The 14,757-nt window shown below is 45.8% G+C and overlaps 1 protein-coding gene across 1 annotated transcript in view; it reads right to left on the reverse strand.

Annotated features, from left to right (window-relative positions):
- The window catches only part of szt2 (SZT2 subunit of KICSTOR complex), a 107,542-nt gene that overhangs the window by 59,777 nt on the left and 33,008 nt on the right, over positions 1–14,757 (reverse strand). The window contains 8 exon segments of the mRNA XM_034081348.1: positions 1,186–1,273; positions 2,054–2,168; positions 10,626–10,728; positions 11,822–11,983; positions 12,079–12,184; positions 12,186–12,200; positions 12,856–12,991; positions 14,034–14,172. Coding sequence (XP_033937239.1) covers positions 1,186–1,273; positions 2,054–2,168; positions 10,626–10,728; positions 11,822–11,983; positions 12,079–12,184; positions 12,186–12,200; positions 12,856–12,991; positions 14,034–14,172 — 864 coding nt within the window.

Consider the following 14,757-nt stretch of genomic DNA (forward strand, 5'->3'; position numbering starts at 1 on the left):
CCGTGCTAATACCACTGTGAAATGTCAATTTGTGAAGTTTAGAAGTATTTGATCTTTATAAAGCTGTATTTTATCAACATCCTTATTCCCCTGTCAGTGATTCATTAACATCTAAGATTCTACAGCCATGCAAGTAGCCATGAAGAACACTAAATTGTAAGATGGATCCTCATGCTCGTCCTTGCCGTAAATTGGAGTTAATAAGATGTAAATGGGAAAAATGAGAAGCGAACTAGAGGACTTGGATTTGAAGTAAAAGAAGCCCTATGATGTGCTTTTGGGTTTTCCCTTTCCTGAAGTGTGTTATATAGGTTTTTGTACATGTCTGCAAAAGCTGAAATCCCAAGGTTCCCTCCAGAGGGAGTTTCTCTCTAGAGGATTTGGAGAGTTAAGAGAATTGAATAATGTCAAACAGACAAATGTTGGCTATATGCATAATGTGTAATATAGCAATGCTTGCCTTTTTAGTTAAGCGTGGAATTTCTTTCAGATAAAGGTACAATTTCCTTCCTAAAATAAACGCATTTTGTAAATGATAAAATAAACTAAATAAACTATGTTCCTCCATGTTAGAGAATAATTTGCTTAGGTATTCAACCTTCGACCCAGTTCATCGTTTTCTCTCTTTATTGTCTCTTTTCCCATGGCATAGGTCTACGGCCTTGGGTATTGCTGCTATCTCTCTTAAGGAGGAGCAGCTTGGGCGCATTGTTGTTGCCAGTCTATGACAGAGCACAAGCCGCCATGAGGTAGTTTACGGTTCAGGGACGTAGGTTCCCTGGAGCACATTCTTTTCTATGGACGAGAGCTCTAGTCAGATTCAGGGTCCATAATCGTTTAGTCTCACTGATGAAGAATGTTGATTATTACACTCCGAACTAGTTAAAACCTCGAGCTGCAGAAAAGTTCTTCAGAATTGGTTTGGCAACTCGTGACACAGCACCTGTCTTGTCAGTTCTCCGGCCGTAACTCCAAATAAACCGTCAGTGTTTGCCATCAAAGCTCCAGCTCTCCTCGTGTCTCTTTGAGTCCTGACTCTCCATTGCTACAGAAGTTTCCCCCACACTCCATCATTCACTACATCTCTGTGAGGTTAAGTTTGACCTTGTTTTATTATTACTACAAATCTCTTTATCTCGTATCAATAATATAAATCCTTATCATCCCTTGATGTTTCCCTCTCACCTGTGTTTCCCACTCCGTGCACCAGCAGCAGGATGTGCTTGTCCACCTGTCCAACTGGCCGAGAGCCGTCCAGAGACAACCTGGAGCCCTGAGGACACACACAGCATGGGGTCAGCTGTTTGGGTAGCGATACTAAGGCAAACTAAGCATGATTACACTGACTGACCTCTAACAAACAGCTCTCTTTGGGTATGTTTCAGTGCAGTTTCACATTTTCTGTTACCCACTAATACATCGTTTTTTCTTGTTGAAAGAGGTGGCAAGTGGAGGCTGTCTGTACACTGTCTGTACACTGTATACACCGTATACACTGTATACACTGTCTGTATCCATTTTAATAGATTTATCGGGAATCACAAATGTATTGTTTGTATCTTCAACAACTGCTTCAAAGGAATTACTACTTAAGTTGTATTGTATTTCATTGCATGTGTGTCAGAAAAATATTTTTGGAACCATATTTTTGGCATTATTTTACAAAGATAACTTATTTGTGTGCCTCAAAAATACACAAAATGTATCACGTTTTACATATAGGAGTTCTTCCTTTTGCATTATAATTAAATGAAGTCTGATCACACTCCGAATGTAATAGCTACCGACAAAAAAAGGCTTTGTTTGTGTCTATGGTTGCCATCATTAAGCTGTCTGTTGCTTTTAGTGTTAAAGAGCAAATCCAAGTCAAGTTCCAAGTATTTTGAGGACAAGTCCAAGTCAAGTTTAATGTCAAATCGAGTCTTTATGCAGTTAAGACTCAAGTAAGTAAGGCCTCATTTTGATTGTTTAAGTTGTTTGCTTATGGAATACACATGCCAATAGCACTTTTGTGAGTCAAATGCATGTACGTATAATACATGTGGTTACTAACCATAAGATCCTCAGAAATCAGGGGCTCCTGACTCCGAGCGAGTCCTATGGATCGAGTCATGTGTAGGTTTCCATCCACGTCAGAGTATTTCCCGGTCAGGGACGTTTCACAAAGTCTGGAAAGATAAACAAAAGCATTTACAGCATACCGGTGAAAGTCAAGTAAATATAATGCTTTGAGAACAGTTCCATCCTCTGCCATTTAAATCAAAGGTCACCTCTCACTATCCTATCCTCATCTCTCTTATCTGTCCCCCCCCCCCCAGGGTGTTTCTATCCTTTTTATCTGAAAGCCACTCTGACTAATGTACTAATGTTTCCAACAAAGTAAATGATAGCAAACAGTGAACACCAAAGACTTATCTGACAAGTCGCAGGCAGTAGTACACAACTAAATGATTGCTTGAATAAAATGGAGAAATTGAGACAGGATTAAATGTGCTTCTGTTGCTGCTGTGTACAAGCATGGCCCATGAACTAAGTGCCTTGTATTATACCAGAGTGTATTTCATGAAGAAGAATGGGATAACTAACCAGGATCAAGCTCTTTTTTAAAGATAAGTGTCCCCAATGCTACAGCCGTTTAGATGAAACCAAACAGAAAGGCTTCTATTAAAAATACAAGGGGGGCACACATCCAATCTAAGGGTATTCAAATAACAGTTCCGTTGATGTGTCATTATTTAGTAATTAGCATAAATTGAGTTCAAGCCAATACATTGAAATTAAGTAGTCTTAATTAGTAGTAATTATAATTCCAGTGCATTTGGAAGCACTATATGGAATACTATAATAATAATAACAGTACATTAAATTAATATAGCGCTTTCAGTACTCAGTCGATTAAGAACCGAAAGGTTGCCAGTTCAAGTCCCGATTCTAAATACGGACTGAACACAGCCACATCGCGCTGCCACTTCTATTGCTAATGCATGTGTATAGGTCATTTTTGAGCATGTGTTTATGTGTGTATTTAGACTTATGTGTGCAATGTAAATATACTAACTGAGTGAAGAACAGATTTGAGTTAAAGTATGTCTTCCTCCTTTCTTTTCTTGATGCTTGATTTTAAAAAGACTTAAGTTCCACAATTGAAGTCGGTAATTATTGCAGCCCATGTCACATGGCGATGAGTGTGAAGTGACCATGACTTTTCTCAGCACCTCAGTATATAGAGACTGAGCTAACCTCTCATATGGAACAGAATACCTTGTGGTCAAACATGTCACACAATGAGTTGTCTTAATCCTCACAACTACATGGTCTTTCTCTGCTTTGAATGAATCCTCAACCCTTCTGAAGTTGTGAAAGGATGATTTGATGATAGTTGGAGTGTGTGTGCAGCATTGATACACTGTTCCCTCCTCCCCCTCCCTGGGAAGCTCCCCCATCTGCCTGGGGGATACACCAATGGTGTTTACTCACTCGGCTGTGTTTGACAGCAGTTCAATTTGGAGCCAGTTTAATTTCCTTTCTGCTATATTCCTCCCTTAAGACCTTTTGTGGGTTTCTTTTTGTTTCAGGAGAAAGAAAACACTGTGCGGCTTTAAAGGCAAGCTTTAAGGTGAGCCGTGCCAAAGCCTTACAGCTATAGAAGGGTTTTATAAAATATTGTGTGTCAGGGAATTTCAGTTTGAAATTCAGCATAATAAAACTGTGTGAACAATACGTTTGCGCCACAGAAAAAAAAATGTATCCTGTAAGCCATAACTATGACTATAACTATAACTTACTATCTCATTATGACTAACTATCTCATTATTTCGACTTACTAAATAAAGTACCTCACTATCATGACTTTCTTTCTCATTATTTTGACTCGTAATAATGAGATAGTAAGTCATAATAATGTAACGGACTAGTTGAAATGTTGATGTTTTTATGTGTTTTATTGTTCAGAGTTGATATCAGATTAACAGATTGTCAGCGAACATGTCACTGTTTTGACAGACAGTTCTAGTGAGCTGTGGCTGTGAGGTAAGGGGAAAAGGTAGTTCTGATTGGTTGCGAGTCGAGATGGAGGGAGGCTCCGAGAGTTAGACAGGAAATTCTACCAGAGATCGATAGTTACGGCTGTAACTACGGTTCTATGAGTCCCGGATGACCGCCAGAGGCGGTGCTTTAGCACTGGATATGTCCATCGCGCGCATGCGCAGCTCGAGTACCAATAACAACAAAGTCACCTGTGACCCACGTGACACCGGCTATATCCGCCGGTATTGTCAGAGGATCTGTTCCCCGAATCTTCTCGCGAGCACACAAGAATTCTGAGTGACAGGGAATTCTGAGTGACAGGGAACTCTGGCGGTCATCCGGGACTCATAGAACCGTAGTTACAGCCGTAACTATCGTTCTATTTCGTCCCTACTGACCGCCAGAGGCGGTGCTTTAGCACTGGATGACCTATACCAACAATGTCATGAAGAATCCAAGCCCTTGCTCACCACTGGAAGCAGCGGAGCTCGGCAAAAGGACCACGCCCAAAGAATGGGGAGTGGCGACATTGACCTGATGACAACTGGAGAATGTGCCAGAAGACGCCCACGACGCCGCGGCGCAGATGGTCTCCAGGGGCACCCCTCTCAGGGCAGCCCAATATGTTGAGATGCTCCTTGTAGAGTGGCATCTCAGCCTGGTGGCAGGGGGCGGCCACTGGCCCCGTAAGCCTGTGAGATGGTATCGACAACCCAGTGGGGAAGCCACTGGTTAGAGGGCCTAACCTCCTTTAGTGCCGCCAGGGCAAACTCAAGAGTTGCTCCTCCTGCCGTATACAGTAGCCTTGATATACGCCATTTGGGCACCCCCCGGGCACAGCAACTTCGATGTGCCGTACTCCTGAATGTCAAAGCGTGCCAGCTGGGCAGGCTGATTGAAGTGAGTTTGTGGAAGGACCCCGGGCGGGAATGCCACATTTGCCCAACGGGCAACGCATGAGAGTCCCACCTCGGGCATGTATTGTTTATGGAGAGGACATGCAACTCCCCGACTCGCTTCCCTGAGGCTATGGCAAGCAGAAATGCTGCCTTTGTGGGCAGCCACCTAAGCCCCACCTGGGCCAGGGGCTCGAAGGGAGGAGGTCAAGGGCAGGTCCCAAGCCGGAGCCCTCGGGGTGCAAGGGGGACGCTGCCGTAAAGCCCCTCTCATAAAGAGGGACACCGACCTGTGGCACCCTGCCGTGGCGCCGTCGACCCGAACGTGTTGGGCAGAATCGCAGCCACATAAATTCAGAGTGGAGTGAGAACGTCCACTATCTAGAAGGGACTGTTGTCTAAGCAACAATGTACATGCTGTCCCCAAGGAACACGCACATTCTTGCCCCCCAGTTGGGGTAGAAAGTGCGTGAGTGCAAGCTGCACGGCCCGAAGCTCTAGCACGTTGACCCGGCGCGCACTCTGCTGGGCAGACCACTGACCCTGAACGGTCCTGCCCTGCCGCACTGCACCCCACCCTGAGAGACATGCACCTATGGTGATGGTCTCCTGGCGGGATGGGATGGCGCCCATGGGCACGCCTACCAGAGATAGGCCTTGCCCCTCCAGCGTGACGGAGAGTGGAGCAATGCTGCGACACCCTGACTTCACTGTGCCTGTGCCACTTGGCGTCCAAGTGAAGGCTGTTCAGCCACATCTGCATGGGGCACAACGACAGCGGGCCTAAGGGCCCAGCGGCCGAGGCAGCTGCCAGTCTGCCCAAGGGCCGGAGGAACTGAATATAAGGCACCCTCTTGCCCGGCCCACGTGGAAGTAGGCATCCCTCGGTTGGGAACCACTCCACCTGTGCGTATGCAGTAGTCAGCATATAGAATGGCAGCACCTTCAGGAATCGGTTGATTCCTCTGAGGTCCAAGATCGGGCGAAATCCGCCGACTTTCTTGCTCACGAGAAAGTATGCCGAGTAGAACCCCCTGGCTAAGCAGAGGGTCTTACTGGGTTGATTGCGTCCTTGGACAAAAGGACGGACAACTCTTGGCCCAGAGGTAGGGCCCCTGCCGGATCGCTGACGACTGTCAATTAGACCCAGCCGAAGGCTAGGGGCCGGAGCTGCGGTCCGTACCCCTGGGTTAAGGTGAAAACCACCCAAGGGACGGAAGTACAGACTGCCCAGAAACTGAGCTGCTGCTGGGAAAGCAGCCGCCGACCACCCCCGGGATTTCAGAGCCCAGCCCCCCCGGACCCTGGAGCCTCTTGGGGGGTTCCGGTAAGGCTCTGGGGCACGAGGCCGCCTGGAAGGCGGGTGACATGGGGCAGGAAAGTCATTGGGAGGCGGTTGAGTGGGCCGCTAAGACCTCTGCAGACCACCCCTGTAATCCAGCGGCTGAGTGCAGCTGCTAGAGCGGCCCCTGGGCCTGCTGGGAGTGGGCACAGGTCTGCGAGGACCCGAGTGCTGCTGCCTGGTCTGCCTAGCTTGGGCGGCACACTCTAGTGCCTCCAGGGCAGCTGATCTAAACAGCTCCCCTGGCTCGACTGGTACGCGACGGAGGACTCTCCGTCAACCGGAGGAGGTGCGTCAGCCGAAGGAGGGGTGCCAACCGAAGGAGGGGCGCTAGCAGCCCCTACACCGGGCCCAGGCTGAAGGGCCAAGAGGCGACTTCATCATGCCCCTATCGGCAGCTAGCCGATCCACTTTAGAGGACAGCCTATTTCTAGTCCTTCTATTGGGGGGGGGGAGCACACAAAGCCATCGCTCCCTCAAGTCGCCGGGAACGGCCGAATTGATCTGGAGGAGTACGTGACAAGGAGAGGTGTCTGTTGGCTGCTGCCAGATGTTCCACCTCAGTGATTCGAGCCACTCTGAGCACCCGAGGCATGCAGCTACAGCTCATGCAGGCGTTTACCGTGAGAACCTCCCTCAGATGCTCGAATTTCGTCCCCACTGACCGCCAGAAGCGGCCGAGGCAGGAGGGGCAGCGGTCGTGGCCGTCCTCGGGCTCAAGAGAAACCCTACAGGCGCTACATGAATGAACCATTCTGTAGGTAGCCAGATGCAGCGTAGCCAGGAGCGGGTGCGGGAACACAGCCTTCACCAGCTACCTGCTTAATGGAAAGAGTAGAGCGTTGCTGCTACTCGCCGAACAGAAAGAGGGATGTAATTACACCCACGTTACGGCAGAGGGAGCGGGAGCGAGATCACTGCCTTCACCTAGCTGGATTAGTAAATAAGGCAGTTTACCAAGAGCGGGGGTGAAAACACTGCCTTCACTGGCTGAGCTAGAGGCGAGTGCCAGATGCAGCGTAACCGGGAGCAGGTGCGGGAACACAGCCTTCACCAGCTACCTGCTTAAGCGAACCAGGCAGTTTAGCGTCTACCAGGAGCGGGGGCGAGAACACTGCCTTCACTGGTTAAATTAAGACGAATGCCAGATGCAGCGTAACCGGGAGCGGGTGCGGGAACACAGCCTTCACCAGCTACCTGCTTAACAGAATAAACAAGGCAGTTTAGCGTCTACCAGGAGCGGGGGCGAGAACACTGCCTTCACTGGTTGAGTTAGAGACGAATGCCAGATGCAGCGTAACCGGGAGCGGGTGCGGGAACACAGCCTTCACCAGCTACCTGCTTAACAGAAAAACAAGGCAGTTTGGCATCTACCAGGAGCGGGGGCAAGAACTGCCTTCACTGGTTGAGTTAGAGACGAATGCCAGATGCAGTGTAACCGGGAGCGGGTGCGGGAACACAGCCTTCACCGGCTACCTGCTTAACGGAGAAACAAGGCAGTTCCGCGTCTACCAGGAGCGGGGGCGAGAACACTGCCTTCACTGGTCGAGTTAGAGACGAATGCCAGATGCAGCGTAACCGGGAGCGGGTGCGGGAACACAGCCTTCACCAGCTACCTGCTTAACAGAAAAAACAAGGCGGTTTGGCGTCTACCAGGAGCGGGGGCGAGAACTGCCTTCACTGGTTGAGTTAGAGACGAATGCCAGATGCAGTGTAACCGGGAGCGGGTGCGGGAACACAGCCTTCACCGGCTACCTGCTTAACTGAAAAACGAGGCCGTTTGGCGTCTACCAGGAGTGGGGGCGAGAACTGCCTTCACTGGTTAAGTTAGAGTCGAACGCCAGATGCAGTGTAACGGGTGCGGGAACACAGCCTTCACCGGCTACCTGCTGAACGGGAAGAGTAGAACGGTGCTACTACTCGCCGAACAGAAAAAAGGGATGTAGCTACATCCGCATTACCGGTAGAGGGAGCGGGAGCGAGAGCACTGCCTTCACCTAGCTGGGTAAAATAAAGAAGCTAACAGTATACGCAAGACGTTAGCCGAGCGGCTGCTGCTAACGATCAAGCGAGATCAAGTCAAATAACACACATGTTTAAGACCAGATAACTAGCTTCTAAAGAATAGAATAGCACAGAGCCGTAGTTACAGCAGTAACCATGGCCAGGGCTCACACGGCATCTAACCGTAGTTACAGTAGTAACTATGGTCAGTACTTACACGGCTTAGAACCGTAGTTACAGTCGTAACTCTGGCCAGTACTTGCACGGCTTGGATACTTACACAGCATAGAGCCGTAGTTACAGTAGTAACTCTGGCCAGTACTTGCATGGTTTAGAACCGTAGTTACAGTAGTAACTATGGTCAGTACTTACACGGCATAGAGCCGTAGTTACAGTAGTAACTCTGGCCAGTACTTGCATGGTTTAGAACCGTAGTTACAGTAGTAACTATGGCCAGTACTTACACGGCATAGAGCCGTAGTTACGGTATTGCCTATGGCCAGTACGTGCACGGCTTGGAACCGTAGTTACAGTAGTAACTATGGCCAGTACTTACGGCTTAACCCCGTAGTTACAGTATTAACTATGGCCAGTACTTACACAGCTTGGACCCGTAGTTACAGTAGTAACTATGGCCAGTACTTACGGCTTAACCCCGTAGTTACAGTATTAACTATGGCCAGTACTTACACAGCTTGGAACCGTAGTTACAGTAGTAATTATGGCCAGTACTTACGGCTTAGAACCTTAGTTACAATAGTAACTGTGGCCGGTGCCTAAAAGTGTCAGCCAACGGCTGCCCACTAGACAATATAATATTGGGAGGATGAAATCCTCCTTAATGGCCATACATGCAGAGCACACGGCACACACAGTGAAGATTGTTCTCTGCATATCGTCCTAGTGCTAGGAGTCTAGTACTAGGAGCAGTAAATACCACGATATAGCGCTACTGCAACCACACCATGCGTTTACCGGGAGCAGCAGCGAGAGCACTGCCCTCACCGGCTGAGTTAAATAATGAAGTGTAACCGTACATGCAAGGTGTTAGCCAAGCGGCTGCTGCTAACAATCAAGCAACCAAGTCAGAACACAATGTTAAGACCAGATAATTAGCTTCTAAGAAAGAGAACAGCCCGCATAGAACCGTGTCTGGTTACAGTAGTAACCGCACATGCCGAGCACACAGCACCCGCCGTGAAGATGTTCTCTGCAGATCATCCTAGTGCTAGGAGTCTAGTACTAGGAGCAGTAATACAACGAACTAGCGCTACTGCAATCAAACCCTATGCTACAGGGAGCGGGAGCACTGCCCTGAGTTAATAGTTAAGCTCAACAGCAAGGTGTTAGCCAAGCGGCTGCTGCTAACAACCAAGCGACCAAGTCAGAACACAAATGTTAAGACCAGATAATAGCTTCTAGGAAATAGAAAGTACTTACCTTACTTTCTGCATCTAAACGAAAAACGGGTTTAAAGTATGACACTCTTGGCTTTCCATACTAAATCGAATGAGGGACGCAGCCAAAGCTGGGACTCAAATGCTAATGATAGCTCGGGCACAACGCCACAAGCAGAACTTTCAGAAGAGCATAAGGGCAACTTTATGGGAGAGGAAGCGGGAACACTGTCGTCACCAGAAAGTCTAAGCCACAAACAATAAGACGGTAATCAGGACAACTTGGCTGGGAGCGGGTGTGGAAACACAGCCATCACCAGCAACAAGCTGACACAACCTGTCTGTCGAGGCTCTGCACAGCCGGCGCAGCTCCTGGAGGACGCGTCTAACGACCCGTAGCCCCGACTGTCAGTCGCGAAGCTTCACGCGGCCAGCTGTTTGCAGAGAAAACCCTCCGATCAAACGCTCAAACCTGAACGCTGTAGGCTACGAAAACGTAGCCACGGTACCCTCGCGCAGCGAGAAGATGAAAAGGAACAGATCCTCTGACAATACCGGCGGATATAGCCGGTGTCACGTGGGTCACAGGTGACTTTGTTGTTATTGGTACTCGAGCTGCGCATGCGCGCGATGGACATATCCAGTGCTAAAGCACCGCCTCTGGCGGTCAGTAGGGACGAAATAGAACTAGCGGTGTGTGTGTGTTTGAGTAAAGAGTAACTAAGTTCTTTGTGTTGGCGTGGTTACAGCCTACACTAACCTGTGTTCAGTGACTAATACATGGGTGATTCAAAGAGATATAAAGTCTCATTGAGTTCCTGTGGCGAGAAGCTACAATACTGAGATGGCAGGTCATTATAATGAGATAGCAAGTCATAATTCTGGCACAAATGGGCTTCCATAGAAGAGAGACTGAAGAGGTCAATATAGGAAGAATGACTAATGATGACAAAGTGTTACCTGAGGTAGAAGACTGATTTAGTGGTACGCTCCTGGTACACAAACATGTTCTTCCTGTTGACCACGCAGAAAGAGTTGAGCACAGAGCGCAGCGACTGGATCGCTACAATAGAGAGACAAAAAACATATGCACAGGTTTAGTATACTTGTTTTGATTGTTATATCAAAACACAACAAGGTGATGTCACATGGGGTGATGTCATTTGAAGAAGTACACTTTTTTTAAATGAATCTGTCAGTTGGGTTTGCTTCACTTCTTGCAAGTTACAAGAGATAAGCTTATAGATGTTGATCAAAAGTAAATAAATAATTTAGGATGGATTCCATGTGACAATATTGATGGTTGTCTTCTTGTACCATTACAATAGACCAGTGTTTCTCTAACTTTTTCATACCAAGGACCACTTAACCAATAAAAAAACACTCGCGGACCACCTAACTCCACAAATATCCCAAAACACATAGTTTTCTTACAAATCACCTGAAAATGGTACAAACAAGTGGCAACATGTGTGATGACGGTGTTTATCTGGGCTATATCATGCAATCCAAAGTGAAACGTAAGCTCGTTCTATTGCAGAGATATTCCCGCGAGAGTGCAAAAAACTTAAATACATTTATTTATTTCAAATGTGACATTTTACCAATATACTCACGGACCACTAGGGGGCGCTCATGGACCACCAGTGGTCCGCGGACCACACTTTGAGAAGCACTGCAATAGACTGAACCCTAAGTATGGTGGTATATGTTATTATCTCTTTTGGAGCACTTTCAATACAATAAATGCAACATTTTCATTAATTTCCTTTAAATATATAATTGTAAAACCGGGCAGGATATGCACATTTTATATATAGATATATATATATATATATCTGTCTGTTTAATAAAAAAAGGGGGAAAGGCAGCGCTTATATCATACCTAGTTTAAGCCAATGTTAAGACTGATACAAATGAATGCTTTGGGACCATTTGGTAGTTAGGGTTGGATTATATTAGTTTTTAGGCAAATGTGGGGTGTTTTGTAGCTTGTAAATGTTTCTGTATAAAACATGAAACTACTTCCAACATTTTGAAAGGACATTTTTTTTCTTTTGGTTGTATTTGTATTTGTTTGTGAAAAACCTGAAACAGATTTGAAGAGTCATAGTTGGTGTCAACCAGTATAATGATGAGTTTTTTCTCATATGTGCCCACTCACCCCTGGAACACCCCCATGTTGGGTCCCATCTTGAGGCGTGGGTGGATTTGGATGACGGTGCTCCACACCACGTCACAGGCAAAATGTCCCGGGATGAACTGCATGGTGGCTGCCAGGTAGTCTCTGGCCTGGTAGCTCTCCTCTGTGTTGTAATCTGTGTGGTGACATTTAACACAAGAGTATATACATATAAAAGTTTAAAGACTTGAAATTAAAGGGTCTATTCACCCATATGACTTGTGGTTTTACCATCGGAGTGGTTGAGCCTCGGCCTGAACAGAGACTCGTTCTTCCAGATGTCCTCCTCACTCTCAGCCACCAGCAGAGAGTTACACACATGGCTGTCGTGAAGTTCGTTGCAGCAGCATGCGCTACACACACCCAACACCCCCACCCCCAACACACACACACACACACACACCACACACACACACACCACACACACACAACACACACCCACACACACACACACACACACCAGAGGAAACAGAATTTTAATATGGAGGTAGATTTGTCTCAATAGATTTGTTTGAAAAGTTTGACAACCCGTGTGAATCTATAAGTGTAAAAAAACTTCCAAATTGCAAAAAAATATTTTTTAACTCAAAACTATAATTAGGGGGGAAATATACAAACAAATTCTTAAAAAATAAATAAATAAAAAAATAATAATAAATCTATCCAGAATCCAGTTTTCTTTTCAGTAAAAAAGAAAATTAAAACCAAACTAATTGAAAGTATTTATTTGTGGATACAAAATGTTTTTGTCGATCTCAATTAGGCTTGTAAAGTTACATATTCCATACACTGAATTGAAAAGGATGAACACAAATCTGTGTGTGCCCCTGGGCCATTTTCAGATAGCCTGCTGATGATGTGGCATTTCAAAGTAAAGCATGCACATCTTCCACCATATGTTAAGTTCTAACCTTTCCATTGCACCTTTTAATAATGTCACAAAATGGCACTGTTACTTTATCTGTATGATTGTCTAGAACATTTGTAGTAATGTCTGTGATGATGTACCTGATTGACTATTCTGCAGATTTCCCCGATCCTCCTGACCACCATATGATGCAGGTGTAGGTACTCCGGCTGCTCCTGCTCTTCTTCCTTCTTCTCCAACTCCTCAGCACTGACCTCTTTGACCTCTGTGAAACACCTGCAGAAATATAAAAAAACCTGAGAAATGTATGATCCAGAGACCAGCCGTGATCAAGCATCTGAGAATCTGTTCTAGGAATTGTGACTGGGATTTAAAGTCCCCTACTATACTGTTTTCCCTCAATATATTATAGGTGTCAGATATATATATAAGTGTTTGGCTCCAAATACCAAACAGATCATTGCAGCATCCCATAATCCCCTCTGTTTCAGCCCTGTTGTGGTGCTGATTCTCTGTCTGTTACTTTAGATGAAAATAAGGAGCCCCTCCCCACGCCCCTCTGAGAGAGATTTGGTTACAAAGAACACAATGGTGCTCTAGGAAGAGATTCAGGTGATAAGGTGGTGGGGGGGAGGGCTAATGATTGGCTAATGGTTACACAAGAAAAAAAATCGTTATGACATCATAAAGTGGCCAAAATCTGATCAGCTCATTTTCAGACAGGTTTTTATAGAAATGGATCAGGAGAAAAAGAGAGAGGGTCTTTTTTCCTGAAACTTTCAGAATCTCTTTCCACAGAGGGGACACATGGTGATGTATAGAAGACATGAAAAAGTGGATTTTGCATAATAGGTGACCTTTAAATGAATACAAAATGTGCGATTCATCTAGAGTTAACTACGGACAATCATGTGAATAGTCCGAATTAAATATTTGAAACGATTGACAGCAATAGCAGTTATACACACAATATGGCAGGGATTAGCAGTGTGGGTTAGAGCATAGTTTATAGTTTATAGTTTATTAGGATCCCCATTAGCTGGTGCATAACAACAGCTAATCTTCCGGGGTTCCACAAATAACATAAAACATGACATTCGACAGTACATTACAAGACAATGATACAAATCGTGTACGGCGTACATTTTCCTTCAAACAGTGACTTTCATATCAACCATCACAGCTTATTTTCTGATTCCCCATTCCCTTGGAAAGAAAAAAAAAAAAGAACAATAATAATAATAGTGATTTTACAAATGTCTCCCTTTGCTTCTTTTAGAGTAAAAACAAACTAAACAAAGTTTGAGGAGGGTCTGACCTGGAATGGGAATAGACCTTCACTCTGTCCTGGTGGATGTTCACGATGAGCCAGAAGTCAGGCATCAGTGGGGACTGACGCTCCTGTTCATCCAGGGTGGGGCTCTCACACTCAGAGGCACTGCTGCCGCCATCATAACCTTTAAACAAACAAAACATTTAAAAAAGGAAGCATTGACATTATCTGTATCCAAGCCATGTGAGTAAACCTTGGTATAAGCAGTACAATCACTGGGGTTTCACAGGGTATACTAATGGGGGGGGTTCAGACTTTCACTAGTGTAGGAGCCATTTCCTTAGGCTATATTCACTTTTATTTGGAGTGAGAAAGTATTACTCCTTCAGGGCATATTTATGGCAAAAAGGTTAAGAACATTTTACTGTTACACATTTTTCAAATCACATCTGGATATTCCTTTTTTATAAACAAATAAGCTTTTATTGTGTCAGCCCAAGAGTGAGCCACAAAGGAGAGAAACAAACAAATGGTTTAGCTTCATAAGACAACGATGAATATTGCTGATGCTAATGATGTTCCGGTGAGAGCGATCCTGTCCCGGGACGGCCTCATCCCATGCGAGTTTGCCATAGCAATGTATCAAATGTACTCTTTGCACTCTGCGACCGTGGCCTTGCAGTTCATTTCCACAGCCAATCCCCACTTCCTGTTTTTTCATATCTGTGAAACTGTCTCCTGTTTTCATGTAGGATGTAGGTTTCAGTTT

The sequence above is a fragment of the Pseudochaenichthys georgianus genome, chromosome 4 (genome assembly GCF_902827115.2).
Source record: "Pseudochaenichthys georgianus chromosome 4, fPseGeo1.2, whole genome shotgun sequence".
Lineage (NCBI taxonomy): Eukaryota > Metazoa > Chordata > Actinopteri > Perciformes > Channichthyidae > Pseudochaenichthys > Pseudochaenichthys georgianus.